Source organism: Punica granatum, chromosome 2, assembly GCF_007655135.1.
Source record: "Punica granatum isolate Tunisia-2019 chromosome 2, ASM765513v2, whole genome shotgun sequence".
NCBI lineage: Eukaryota > Viridiplantae > Streptophyta > Magnoliopsida > Myrtales > Lythraceae > Punica > Punica granatum.
The window spans coordinates 31,078,092-31,093,767 of NC_045128.1; the positions used below are offsets into that span (position 1 = coordinate 31,078,092).

Below are 15,676 nucleotides of genomic sequence, written 5' to 3' on the forward strand. Positions count from 1 at the left end.
TGCGTGCCTGATTCATGAATGAGAAAAACCGTATAGAAATAATCGATATTTAAACATTTTTTTAAAGGGAAAAAAAAAAGAACTTAGCTAGGGTACTGTCCTTTGGCATGCTTTGCCATGAATATCTGACAATTCTTTTTAAGTGATGGTATTATGGTAAGGAAGAAATCAAACAACCTTGGACTTCCGGTTCCTTTTGTTTCTTTTATTCATTTTTCCGAATGTTTTCCTCTCTATTATATGATTTTTAATTATCTGTTGGATATTTGTCGGCCTCAGGCATCTTCTCTACACGGGACTCAACCATGCATATACGTACAAGAATTAGATACAACGAATATAAATAAATAAAAAGTCAGGAGAAAATCAAATCCCCTTTTATTAAGTAAAATACCAATAATTGCGTAGACTATACATACATATATATATATATATATTTGCGTGAAATTTGGGCTGAGCTGAAACGGCACGCTTTGACTTTCTATTAGGTTGACTGATTTTGAAAATTATTGGTCTCTCGATCACAGAATAACTAATGATGAGTTTATCCTCCAATGGCGAGGGAGCATTCTCACAAAAGTCGTCCACTCCAATTGAAAAAATCGGTATGTAACCAATGATGAAGCTGGGAAGAAATCAGAGTTGCAGAGAAGAAAAATCTGCAGATTCTTCAGTGATTCATTCAGCAGTAAAGCCATGATTATATGGACGTTTACATTGGGATAAATCTCTGGAAATATGGAGTCTAACTAGGAAACAAATAAATTCTAGCCTAAAACAAAAAATACTTTACAGAATTACACAATCCTAGTGATACTCGAGAAGATATCTCGAGATATTTGACTGTAATACTCCCCCCTCAAGTTGGAGCGTGAGGATTTCGAACACCCAACTTGCTGAGAAGTAATTTGAATCGTTCGCGTCCCAATGCCTTAGTGAAAAGATCCGCCAATTGATGCTTTGTGGAAATATGGGCCGTAGTTACGACATTCTTCTTAATATGATCACGAATGAAATGACAGTCAATTTCAATGTGTTTTGTGCGTTCGTGAAAGACTGGATTAGCAGTAATATGAAGTGCTGCTTGATTATCACAAAATAACTGAGTAGGTCGAGACGATGAGACCCCGAGAGATGATAGCAAGCTGCGTAACCAAATGATCTCACTGACTGTGGTAGCCATGGCCCTGTATTCTGCTTCAGCTGAAGAACGTGAAACAGTAGTTTGTTTCTTCGTTTTCCAGGAAATTGGACTACCTCCAATACTGACGAAATAGCCGGTGATGGAACGCCGAGTCATCGGGCAACTAGCCCAATCAGAATCACAGAATGCAGTAAGTTCCAACGATTGCGGACCAATAAAAATTCCTTGACCCGGCGACTGCTTGACATAACGAAGCACACGAATAGCTGCATCCCAATGACTTTGATGAGGTGCCTGCATGAACTGCAATAGGATCTGGACGGAATAAGTGAGGTCCGGTCTTGTAATGGTGAGGTAAAGAAGACGCCCGACAAGCCGACGATATTGTCCTGGATCATCAAGTAAAGTACTGGACTCGGAAGAGAGTCGATGATTCTGTTCCATGGGAAATTCTGAAGGACGAGAGTCCAACATACCACATTCAGACAAAATATCAAGAGCATACTTTCGTTGGCAGAGGAATAATCCCGAATTCATGCGAGACACTTCTATGCCAAGAAAATACCGCAAGGCACCCAAGTCTTTAATTCGAAAACATGAGCTAAGGTATCTCTTGAATGAAGCGCAATGACTTGATGAATTGCCGGCGACCAACAAGTCATCCACATAGACAAGTACAGCAATGAATGTACTACCTTTAGAGTAAGTGAAAAGGGAATGATCAGCTCCACATTGCTTGAAGCCGTATGCATATAAGGCATCAGCTAGTTTAGAGAACCAATTTCTGGAAGCCTGTCGAAGTCCATAAATGGATTTGTGTAGGCGGCATACTTGTCCCGGGGAAGTGGCAAGAAGACCGGGCGGAAGCGACATATAAACTTCTTCATGTAAATGACCATGGAGGAAGGCATTATGCACATCCATCTGATGAATCTCCCATTTCTTGACAACAGCAACAGCAAGAAAGCATCTGACAGTTACAAGTTTTGCAACAGGTGCAAAAGTTTTAGTAAAGTCGACCCCTTCTACTTGTGTGAAGCCTTTAGCCACAAGATGAGCTTTATATCTCTCAACAGATCCGTCAGCATGTCGCTTAACTTTGTAAACCCATTTACAATCAACGGGTTTCTTCCCGGAAGGTAAAGTACTAAGAGTCCACGTGCCATTTAGTTCAAGGGCTCGTAGTTCCTCAGCCATAGCCTTTTGCCATCGATGATTGCGAGCAGCCTCTTTATATGATCGAGGCTCTTCATCAGAATCCAGAGCAACAAGAAATGAAATATACTTATTGGTGGCACCTGTGTAAGATAAATAGGCTTGTAAAGGATATGGAGTACCTGAGGAAAGTGGAGAATCGGATGAATGAACGGGGGTTGACTCGGCCATTGCCGTATGACAAACAAAGTCGTTCAAAAAAGGAGGTGGCCCTCGTATTCGTTCTGACCGACGTAATGCTGGAGAATTCAGGGAGAATGAATCAGCTGGACTGTTGTTGGACGAACTGGGCTGATTCATAGAGCCCAGCAAAGAAGAAGTTTGGGTCGGAGTCCCACTTAATCGCGAAGGAGAACGAACTGAGCTTCCAGACGAATTTGGGCCGAATTCGCTTAAATCAGAATTCACTTTATCCATGTCCGTCGGGTCTGAAAGAAACGCGCGACCCGATCCGCTTGGTGCTAAATTCGCTGGGCTGCTTGCTACTACTGGGCCGACACTTGGACCTCCTATGTACTGGGCTAGTTCGTGTTCTATCTCGGATGAGCTGGGCTGTTCCCTGTGCTGATCGCCCGAATTCTTCTTTTCCCTGTTATATCCAAGAGCTCCATCTTCTAAGTTCAAGGACAGAGGTGACCCATCATCCTCCTCGATTAAATCCGAAACTTGGAATGGGAATGAATGTTCATAAAATATGACATCCCTTGAGACAAAAAATTCCCGAGTCTTTAAATCATACACGCGCCATCCCTTCTTGCCATAGGGATAGCCTACAAAAATGCATCTTCGTGCCCGTTCTTTGAACTTATCTTTCGGTGGTGGCCTTATTTGTGCATAGCAAAGGGAACCAAATACCCTTAAGTGTGAATAGGTAGGTGGCTTACCAAACAACACTTCTTATGGACTTTTCCCAAATAATGTCGGGGTTGGTGTGATATTGATTAGATATGCCGCTGTTAAGATACACTCACCCCAAAATTTAGCTGGAAGTGACGCCTGAATGAGCAAGGCTCGTGCGACATTTAGAAGATGTCGATGTTTTCGCTCAACACGCCCATTCTGTTGAGGGGTGTCGACACATGAAGTCTGGTGGATTATTCCCTTATGTGAGTAGAATTCCTGCATATCTCGAGATAAGAATTCCAATCCATTGTCACTACGGATTATTTTCACGGTTGTATCAAATTGATTCTGGACAAGATTACAAAAACTCATTAGATGTCGCTTTGCCTCCGATTTATCTCGCAGTAAGTAGACCCACAAGCCTCTACTAAAATCATCAACTATCGTCAAAAAATAATATGCACCCGAATGAGACCGAACTTTGTAAGCACCCCATATATCAACATGTATCAATTGAAACTTAAAGCTCGCTTTATTCAAACTATTTGGAAATGTAGATCGAGTTTGCTTAGCTTTATGGCAAACCTCACAATCTTTATTCATGCTACTCTCAAACATTATCCCGGGAATAGAAATACGTGAAGATGGATGTCCAAGTCTTCTATGCCACACATTATTCTCCTTGACCGCTGCCACCTTATTTATTTCACGAGCTTGAATAATATAACGAAGATGATAAACCCCCCCGTGGAGCTCACCGACTCCAATCATCCTCTTCGATGCGCGGTCCTGAATAAGGCACAATTCAGAAGAAAATATTATATGACAATTCATTTCTTCTGATAACCGTGTGACCGATATCAAATTGCAATCAAAATCCGGGACTAATAAGACTTCAGATAATATGAAATCCCCCCCAAGTCGTGCTCTACCAATGTGCGTAGCTTGCACAGATTTTCCGTTGGGAATGAAAACCGGTGAATCACCTTGTAAAGAATATGAATCAAATAACAAATGAGAGCAATCGGTCATGTGCCTTGAAGCCCCGGTATCTATAATCCACGTTTCATTGCAACGAATAAAAAAGAAACGATTACCGGTCTGTGTTTCACCCTCTTCATCGGGCCCAGCCAATGAAAGGAGACGTTGAAGTTGTCCCTCAGAGAAAGGTAACGTCGTGAAAGACTGATTGGGGTTTTGTGCTGTCTGTACAACATTGGCCTGGTTCAGGGCGCCTGCAGGTCGCCTACCAGAAGCACTGTACTGCTTCTTCCCAGATGTTCCCTTCCATCCCTTTGAACTCCCTGGTTTAGGTTGATTATCCCAGCCGCCAGAACCTCGCTGCCCATCCGAATGTGCTGGACGCCCATGGAGCTTGTAGTAGGTGCTCCTTGTATGTCCAATCTGGTTGCAAAAATCACATTGAGGTCGATTACCTCCTTGCTAAACCGTAGACTTACTTTCAGCTGGCCCCTTTGCCGCAAAAGCAGCAGCTTCTAGTCCTTGTGACTCGTGAGACCGTGCTATGGTTCTTTGCCTTTCATCCTGGAAAATCATCTGATAAACACGATTAAGACTAGGGAAGGGATCCATACTAAGTATATTTGAACGAACCGTTGCAAATTCAGGATTTAATCCCATGAGAAACTGGTGGGCCTTCTCCCGTTCTCTTTGCCCTTGTCGACTGGCAGCAGCTCCACAGACGCACGCACATGAACAAGATACTGACTCCAAGAGGTTGTCCAATTCATCCCAAAGCCCCTTGAGCAACCCATAGTAATCTGCAGCAAGCCTCCCTTCCCGTCGAGAGATATATATTTCGCTCTTAAGCTGATATACTCGTGTTTCATTTCCTTGAGCATATCGTTGCCTCAAATCTTCCCATAAGACCCGAGCATTTTCAATACATGCTATGCTAGGCTGTAGGTCCTTCTCCAGTGAGTTTACTATCCATGTGACCACTAAAGAGTTTGCCATAACCCACAGAGGCTTGTTGGGATCACCTTCTGCAGGCTCGGCTAGAGTCCTGTCAATGAAGCCAACCTTATTCTTGGCACGGAGAGCCATTCGCATTAGTCGAGACCATGTGAGATAATTTTCTCCATTCAGTTTGCATTCAGTTAGCCGCAACACTGAACCATCCGATGATGTCACAGTAAGCGGAGAAACAAGTGCTGTTGCGTTCGCTGTTGGCAGCAAGGCAGCGTTTCCATGGACGCCTCCTCCAGTGGGAAGAGCAACCTGAGATGTATTGCCTCCTGACATGATCAGGAAGGAATTTGGCCGATTAATTTGCCAAGCAAAGAATACGTTTGAGACTTGATACGGCCCCTAGACCGCCTGCTCTGATACCATGAAAAAATCGGTATGTAACCGATGATGAAGCTGGGAAGAAATCAGAGTTGCAGAGAAGAAAAATCTGCAGATTCTTCAGTGATTCATTCAGCAGTAAAGCCATGATTATATGGACGTTTACATTGAGATAAATCTCTGGAAATATGGAGTCTAACTAGGAAACAAATAAATTCTAGCCTAAAACAAAAAATACTTTACAGAATTACACAATCCTAGTGATACTCGAGAAGATATCTCGAGATATTTGACTGTAATACCAATAAATTGCCATGAGTTTATTATGTTATCTAAACGAATTAAAAACAGGGGAATATTTTGGTGATAATATTGATATATCATGGTCTAGCTATCAGGTATGGTATGTCGATGAAGAGGAGATTATTGATTAAATAAGGGGTCAATCATCTCGTACATTACATCAAGTTGTATATACCTACTTTCATGGCTTCACTTATTGTCAAAATCATTGATACACATCCCCCTGTACGTATCGCCATCAAGAGCATGAATGTGCGTACTAGAAACACGCATATATTAATTTCTCCTCTGCGTTCGCATATATAATGGATACATACTGTTAAATTTGAATTTGGTTGCTGGTGTACTTAGTGAAATATAAGTCTATATGTCTATATGTCAAAATTTTGGGCTTTGATGTATACCTTAAATAGTTCCGATCTAAATATATGTCTTTATCTATGACTATTCCTGCTTATTTCATTAACTATAATTATGCTTTGAAAGAGGGGTTATATTTACCCAATATTTACGAATGAAATGATCTATATTGGTTGCACAAAAGCAAATAACTCTTGCATTGGATTCCACCGTTGACTTTCGGCTAATACATACATACATACACACACATACATACATATATATGTCGAAATAATTTTTTTTTTGGTGAAAATTAGGCTGGTACCATTGGGAACTACGGGTCAAAGAGTATTTGATTACGCCAATGGCGGAGAAGTGTTAGATTCAAAGGGACGAATCAACGGGCTTTCACGTCAATTAATTCACTGTTACGACATATGCACATGCAGAATTTGTCACTACATGAAGAAATTAATAAGGATAAATATATATATATATGATTAGGTTTTGGTGTTCTGAAATAATTTCCAAGTCAATTTGTAGTGTCCATTTGCTCATTTTTTTCTTGGTCGTAACCCATATGTATGTTTCTCCATCAGTGAAAGGTCCATCTATAGAAATATTTGCTAGTTACATTAGTATGCCACCATGTCTTAAAATTATCATGTGCACCCTTATATATATATATATATATATATATTATTAGCTAGTTATCTTTCAAATTAAATACAAGAAACCATACGTAAGCATATACTCTGTGATGTCTCGTATCATACGTAAATGCGCTTTGCATTGAAAAATGCATAAGAACAATAAAGGGAAAAAAGATTTGAATCTTATATATATCCATATATTATGATTAACAAGGATGCCGTCATATTAAACATGAATGCTTCATGGGTATTATCTGATTCGATAGGATTTCATGACAAGGGTTTGATATTTGGTTGTATTATTGCTATATGTGTTTGATCGATTATGTATGATTTGTTACTTATGGATGAGTCTAGAAGTAATGCTATCCTTGAAATTAGAGGTGTGCACTACGTGTGAATTATTAAAAGAAGTTATTTTTACTAATTTATTTATATAATACATGAAATATTCCATAAAAAAGTAAATATCCTATATTCAGTCTCACAAATTAACAGCTTCAATTACCAACAATTAAAATGATATAAAGAAAGAAAATTAGCAATAAATTAATTAAGTGCTGGTTAAGCGGTAAACAATTCTAACCCCGTGAGGATGACGCAAGTTCAAGTCCCAAGAAACGCACTTTTTGAGAAGAGAATAATTTTTAATTAGTGCTCGATCTCCCGGAATTATGAGAGCAATGTCTTCACAATTTTAATCCACCGGAAAAGAGCAAGTAAACTGTAAATACTACTCAACTTCATAGAAAAGAACCGTTCAAAACCAAAAGAGAGAGGAGAGGAAAATACACGAAATGCCTAGTTTGAGTGTAAAAAAGGAAGTTACTATAGTTCGGTATCTTGTAAGTAATTTTACTGTTCTTTTTTTTTTCCGTTTACAAGTAATTAATTTTACTATTCTAACTTAAATCAATTACTCTTATCAATCAGAGTATATTTTATAATAAGGATAATTTGGGAAAAGGAAAGCGAGACCAAAGACGGATTTCTACTTATATAATAGAACAGATGTGTAATTTCTAGAAACATATAATTCAATGGATTCATAGTCATATCCGTTTCTCTCTTGTATTGATTTGTTGTTTCTTAATCTTGAAGAAAAATCAGCATGCCTGTAAACTCATTTCTGCTATTACATGGGGTATCGATCGTATGAAACGGACTTCCAAATGAATTGAGTTAATCCCTAATTAATGCAGTCTAGCCCTTCCACGCAGGAAGTGGGGTCAATTGACCCCGCTTGAATTTGGTAAAATATGTCAAAACAAGAATGAGTGGTTTTATTTTTCTTTTAGTTTCGACGTTTTGATAAATTACAAAATAATTTATTGTATAGAACGTTACTTGAACCCACTTTTTTTTTGTTCATTCCTTCACATATATGAAGGAATATAAATTATAATTAAAGTCAAGTATAGATGATATCTGTCAAATCTCTCTCTGCATTTAAAAAAAAAACTTCAAAAGGGCAATCATGAGATCTTGATATATTTCACCCCCAAAAAAATGTCTATATATATATATATATATATATTCATAAATTGTACCGAATTTTCCAATTTTTTGGTTATCGTTTTTTTAACGATAATGCGGTTATGTTATTAAGGGTTTTACATTTCACAATCGGCTCATTTATAGTACCAGTCAAGTTTAATCATTAAAAAGAATTCACCCAAAAAAAGTTTAATTTTGAAAAAAGAAAGAAACACAAGCATAAAGAGTCAAGTATCTTATATATATATATATATTCCATAAGGGCAGTGGGCTCGGCCTTCAGAATTTTTAAGTGTGAAGTGTGCATAAATTCTTGATGTGAAGTGTTGTATCCAAATAAATGGAAAGCAACTACTCGAGAAAGACTAGACAGAAGTCTTAAATTAATCAACTACCTGTAGTAATTTTTTTTTCCCAGCTTGCACCACGTAGTATTCATAAGTCTAATGGACCGACTAATCTAGGATTAGACATATATGGGTCGATATATTTATTTGCGAATATCAATTACAACTGAGCCTTAATGAAAAGCTTTTGGCATTTCAGCTGATCAATCAATCGATCTTAGTTTGTCATTAGCAATTATTCACCCTTCTGCGTCAAGTCGAATTTTTAACTAAAGTTTATGTAAAAATAATCTCGAGAATTTAATACAAGGTGTTTTAATTTAATGATTTAGTTTCTAGATGATTACTTGACCAAAAGGAAAAAAGAAAAAAGAAAAAAAAAAGAAGGAAACGAAGACGAAACCAAAGAGAAACTTCGAAAATCAAATGATCATCAGTATCCGGTGTCTGTCTCTGACATTAACCATATATAGATGTGTATATGTTCAGCCACCGCTCTGGTTGTTTCATTATTTGTAAGTGCCCAGAGACCAGAGACCAGAGACCAAGGGACTATACATATATATATATATATGTCCCGTAGATTATTCTCATGGACTACAATAGAAACAGAAGCTTCCATTGATTTAACGTGCCATCCATAGACAAAATTAATTCCTTCATGAATTAATTCCTTTTTGTTCACCAAAATAACATACAGGTTGTTCACGCTTAGGTCTTGGTCATATTCTAGCTAAATATGTTTCGTAGATTGCTAGTTGTCTCGAACCTCTTTGGATACGTATCATTGTTAGCCATACTTGAACACTATCTAGCCCACATTTAATATCGTTTAGGCACATTTAATTGAGATGGTGTGTGTATCAGTGTATCACCCGAAATATATTCATGTTAAACACGTTTAGTCTCTTTTTTTTCGGTGCAAAAACACGTTTAGCTATATATCATGGAAAACCATTAATTTGAAATGTTGAGGAACATTCTGATATAAAGTCGCATTTAGCCAGCACTAGCTTCCAAATTCATGTGTCTTTACACATGCTCAGTCGTGTTCGATTGCAGATGCTTTTTGTTGATGATTCCCAATTAAAAAACATCTTATTGTACAGTTTCAACATATATATATATTCACATAAACTTATATATATGTGTATATATACATATATTAAATATTATTTTCTGAACGCGCGATCAGAGGGCAACTGATACGTAAGTTCACAATTGCTTCAACAGTTCAACGGATGTTTTGAAGAGACTTCCACTTGATGGGACGAGCTTTGTGTGGAAATTAATCCGATCGACAGCAATGTTAGTGACGGCGGTCTTATGGCACTGTAGATGCCCCTCGGAGACAGTTGTCAATTCGTGGTCGACCTTGATTAGCTGGTCCTGCTTCTTTTTCATAAGAGGAAGGTCTAGAGAGCTCGAGAGGGGAAATAAGAAGATTAACAAAATCAAACACAAAATGTGTAATGATCCTCTTGGATAAAGCACGTTAATTAAATTACTGCATTGAATTCCATTTCTCATTATTCTGATAGAACACGCATCGACCTATATATATACTGATGTATATCCATGGCCGGCTATGCATGAATTTAGTTAATTAGTGGGACCGTTTGATTATGCTGATTTGTGCTAGATTAAAAAATTTGCCTAATTATATTTGATCTCTCGAAGTGTGAATTCTCCAATCTATATATATGCTTTTTTCATATTTTGTCATCAATTTTACCATCATATCCTAACTCTTCATTAATCTAATCGAATTCAGACATTTTGAGAAAGTAAAAATAATAAGGAGAGTTTGCATGGAATAGTAAAAATTCAATGGATAACAATTAAAATGACTTGGTTCAAGTAATTCGATATTTGTTTTTCTTAAGTAAGGTCTTGAATTCGAGTTTTGTAAATGAAAAAAATTCACACTGAGAGAGTTTTATCCCTTAATGGGTCGACCCGACTCAACTGAATTAATCGGAACTCATTGGTTTTCCGGATATTAAGGCGCATAAAAAAAAAGGTCTGTGGATAATATTATATAAGTAAAAGTCAATAATGGATAGTATATATAACTGTAGCCATTTGCATGGAAATTGAGAGTTTTCTATTCTTCAAATATGCCTATAGTGATAAGTATTGATGAATGGAATCAATATAAAGGGACAGGTAATTGAATTGAGAATCTTTCAATAATTTTAGATGAAGATGAATGTTATTGCACTGAATCATGTTAATTAAAAAAAAGAGAATTTCAATTACAGGTGGAGAAAATATGGTTTGAAGCGTTTGAGTTGAGAATTTAATATTCAATTTGTTTTATTATCACTATATTTTTCAGACATGATGGTTGCAGTTTGTTTCTAGTAGTAAGATTTGTGTTGCGTGTTCTTGTAACTACAGATGATGATCGATGATGTACATGAGATGTCCTTTTTATGCCAAACATATATACGAGTACGACTATATCGATATCCAAAGGACAACACTGTCTAGTCACCTTTTATCAGCCCTATAAATGGAAATTCAAGAAATTGTCGCTTAAAATTTAATCGTAACAGCTTTCTAGATCATGAAAGGGGAAAAATAAAACGATTAAGAAGGGAAAAAAGGTCATGAGTAGAATTGAGAGAGCCATATGTGGACCACTCCGACTCCACTGCATGCCTTTCAGTAGTTTGACAAACGAACGTAATAACCTTGCGGAAGAAGGTTCTTATTCCACAATTGAAAATCCAATGCGCCGTGAGTGATAGTTGTATATCGCGCACAACAGACTACTGTTATCGATAGCAAACTCACAAGCCGTACTAACTATATCAGATATCTCGTTAAACTCACAAATGGTACTAACTATATCAGATCAATTGCAGAGGAGCCAAATTATATTAAATTGCAGATGAGCTACATATCACGATTCAATAATTTTTTATTATAAAGGGAGGCTTATGATCTAATACAAAAATAGTAAAAGCTAAATAAATGGGCATTGAATCTCGATCCTCATGATTTTGAGTCGGTGACTTGTGCTACTGTACCAAACCTCCTTCCTTAGCGCAATATCAGATTATCCAGAAAGCTACATTTATTCAATGGCAACGTGCTAGTAAACTTAAAATGACTCAATATCTGAGACAACCCCTAGCTCACTTTTCCTTCTTTTCTTCGGGTTTGACTCTAATTTGAATTTCTCCTAAAACTAAACACAAATGGTACATCAAATATGTGACGATCTCTTTATTGACATTTCTTCAATAACTTCCTAATTTATCCTGTATAATATATGTATGTATATATCTACGCATAAATTGTCTCTCCCAATCCCTTTCAGTAGGGGCAGAGGGCTTATGCTCTACTTAAGCGCCCCAAAGTGTTTCCCAGCCGGAGCTGAGGCTGCTGTCATCCAAGAAACCACTCGTATCGATCATATATTGCTGTTGCTGCGGCTGCTGCTGCTGATGCATGGTAACATTGTTACAATTACTTGTGGGGTCCCCGGCCTGCTGGGTCCCTGCCATTTCCATGCAAAGCAGAGCTAGTAAGTGGGAATTTTGGCACTGGATGTTGACAGACTCCGCCTGCATCTTGGCCAGCTCCGCCTGTAGCTCGCTTATCTGTTTCTGGAGCCGGCTAATCGTACCCGAGCACCCATAGACCGGGTCCCTCAGCCTCGCATTCGCTTCGTACACCATGCTGATGACTGCGTCCGCTCTTTGCGACTCCGGCAGTTCCTAAAGTGTGGATATATATATTTCCAGACATAGTCATGATTAATTAGGTATAGAGATCACACATGATGAAATGCCAAGAAGGGACAACATATCTAATTATCGAACTGCCGATCAAACCGAAAGCTAAGGAACAAATCTATCGGTAGTGATTTGAATGTTGTTCTCACTCATCTTTTGCTCGGATGATGTTCATTATTTGAATGAACAAGGGTTTGTAGAAGTTACCTGCAAGAGCTTGATGATGTTAGCAGCCCCAAAGACTCGGTGGGCGATGGTGAACTTGTACGGGTCAGTCGGTGGGAAGTACGGGGCTAGCACGCACTTATCGATGCACCGACGCCGGAGGATCTTGCATGCAGCGCAGGGGCTGATGACCACGGGAACCGCACTGCTGTTATTACTGGCTGGCGGACTAGTGGACAGAGGTAACGCCGTTGGAGCGGATGTGGGTGGCGGAGAAGATGCCGGAGGTGGCGGCGGGTGAATTGGCGCTGATGGGATATTTTCAGCATTCACAATCACCATCTTTTCTGAGAGAGAGAGAGAGAGAGAGAGAGAGAGAGTTTTATGAGGTAATGTTGTGTGCAGTGCTGCGGAAAATCTAAAAGCAGGTGAATGGATTTATATAAGGGGGAGAATGATCGTCTTATTAATTAATTACGTCACTTGCTAGTATAAGTAAGGGCACTTCTATATATGGTAACCCCGCATTAGTAACACTTGCCATCTCTTGTATGGAGAAAATATTAAATGAGATTTACTCATCGAAAATATTAGATGATATTTTATATATCATCTAGTCAAATATAAGTAAATATAATAAAAAGTATAATGTCGAGCTGAATGAATGTATTAATTTTATCTGGTATTTTCTCGCATACAATTGGATCGCCCGTTGTCTTTCTTGGCGATCCAAGTAAGTTGTGGGGCGATTTTGTGATGAGCTTTTGGTTGACTGGCTCTCCATTATTATGCATTAATATAAAAGATGTTAACTGAAACATAAAAAGGCTAAAATGCTCTCTGTCGATAATAAATTCATAAATCTGTAATGTAGTATATAAACTACAAATATCATCACGTATTCTTAAAATTTGCTAAGTTACAAGAAAATACCTATTTAAAAAACCAAGTCAGTCAAGCAACACGTAGATTTGAAGACTAGATTTAGAATACCTAAGAATTTATTTAGCTAGTGTACAATGACCCTTTTGGGACATTAATTTGTTCCTCAATAGTAGCCCAACAAAGTAAAACCTAAAAAGGATATTCACCCGAAAAAACTTAAAAAATACAACATATTAGATTTGTTACAGTGATATTACGGGGGCGAGTAGGGAAGGGGAAGAATAAGCAAGGGTATGGGAAGGATAGTGAAACCCATGCATGTTTGAATAAGAAAAATAAAAGATGAGTGAAGGGAGGCGTGATAAGATAACTCATCCTTTATTTGGATAGAAAATTTAAATATAATGAATAATTATAATTTTAATAAAAATAATTCTTGATCCTTATATATTTATATAATTAATCTTTTTTTTTCAGTTACATATAATCTTTTAATATAAATTAAGATATTCTAGAAACTCTATCCCTCCTAATTTCAAAACTTCTGACGTACGAATACATAAATTTTCGGGACGATATTAGCCATCGTAAACATGTCTTCATCTAGATCAACGATGTTTGGCGGAACTTTCGATCATCGGACAACGGTCTCCATAAATTACAAAAGTCACTATTCTTGGGAACGAAGGAAGTGAGATTGCGAGACCCACACGATCATGACCACTTTTTTGTGCTTTGAACGCTCCAATTAAATGGGAAAAAAAATAATTGTCATTTGACATAATTAGGAATATTCTCTTTTGAATATTTCAAATTAACGAATCACAAATCTTTTTCAAAAAACCTTATCAACAAAATAAAAAGATCTAATATTCTATTAAAATTACTATTTTAAAATTTTTCCGATTTGGCAGTTCGATCTATGATTTATCATTCATGGAAACCTCTGGTAGCACAGCCGAGACAGTGACGGGTTCTCAAGAGATTATCTATGGTTAAACTCTTCACAACTGGATTTTTATCTCATTATATTATTTTCTTATTGGTCGAGGAATTGTACGACGTGGCCAAACCGGGAGGCTGACAAGTATTAGTAGCTTAGTTCGGAGGGTGCCGACTTTCGGTTCAAAAGGGGGCGGAGAGTAAATCGGACTGGGAAGTAAGGCATTAATGCGACTGCCTGCGGCTGCCGATGCAGCCACTTTCAAAGACAGCAAGCATATTGCCGCAACCGACCGGGACTGACGTGGCGATCATCCGACGGTGACTTCCTCTCCATCCAGTCAGTCGTCTGACTTTATCTTCCTCGATCGATCGCCACTGCACTGGCAGGACGACACGGTTTGTTATTTATCTGCCCGAGGATATATAAATAAATAAATAAATAAATAAATGAATATATATATATATATATATATGTATTGTCAGTTGGACCTCGTGCGCCACAAGCCACTCCAAAAATTGTCTCTTATACATGCGGTAGGTTAGACATTTTAGACCATTTCACACTTCGCCATGGTTGCCTAGACATCGGGCACTGAAGCACTACGATCTACTACGGACTTAAAACGAATAATGTCACCTGGCATGCAATTGATCAACTACTTGGAGTTCATTTTTCAGATGGAAAACCGGGAATTCATGACTTTAACATCGAGCAGTTTTGGCGATTTCGGTTCCTGCGAAAGAGTCATACGTCCACTTGGTTATATGCAATATCTCCCTTAATACCTTATTTGGTACGGGACGAGAGGTGGAATTAATAGAATGAGTACGAAATTCGATTATTTAATTTGTATGGCAATTCAGTTCTATTTCCTTTCTATTCCGTTATACCAAATAGGCCGGGCGGATAATCTATATACGCAATTATAAAAGTCGAAACAACTATCCGAGTACTTTACGGTCAAGTGATTCTGTACGTTATAACCAATCATAATGCGACAAATGACTTATTACTTTCTTACCATATCATTCATGGAATTCCAAAAGTTCTTCATTCGTAGAATATAAAACAAAACCTAATTTACTCAATGAATCGAGGAACACCCTCAGCCTCACAAGATAAGGAAAAGACGCTTTACTAAAATATGATAACTCTAACTCAATATGCAGTGGAAAATGGAAAAAAGAAAAGAAAAAAAAGAAAAGGGCATTCACTTATTCATGAACAATGCTTAATCACGGATGAAGTTTTGTATTATCAATATGCATGTTTCAATAATA

At 37.8% G+C, this 15,676-nt stretch overlaps 1 protein-coding gene across 1 annotated transcript; it reads right to left on the bottom strand.

Annotated features, from left to right (window-relative positions):
- Positions 1–11,781: 11,781 nt before the first annotated feature.
- Positions 11,782–12,970, bottom strand: LOC116194996 (LOB domain-containing protein 1-like). Its single transcript, XM_031523939.1, has 2 exons — positions 12,608–12,970; positions 11,782–12,382 (listed from the first exon to the last, which is right to left on the bottom strand). Exons 1-2 carry the CDS (start codon positions 12,905–12,907, stop codon positions 12,008–12,010), a joined length of 675 nt encoding a protein of 224 aa, XP_031379799.1. The 5' UTR covers positions 12,908–12,970; the 3' UTR covers positions 11,782–12,007.
- Positions 12,971–15,676: the final 2,706 nt, after the last annotated feature.

What these genes read in the sequence shown, in the direction of transcription:
- LOC116194996 (XM_031523939.1), bottom strand. Translation starts at nt 12,907, where the DNA reads ATGGTGATTGTGAATGCTGAAAATATCCCATCAGCGCCAATTCACCCG. An exon ending in ACATCATCAAGCTCTTGCAG is followed by an intron (nt 12,383 to 12,607) that starts GTAACTTCTACA and finishes TCCACACTTTAG; the next exon opens with GAACTGCCGGAGTCGCAAAG.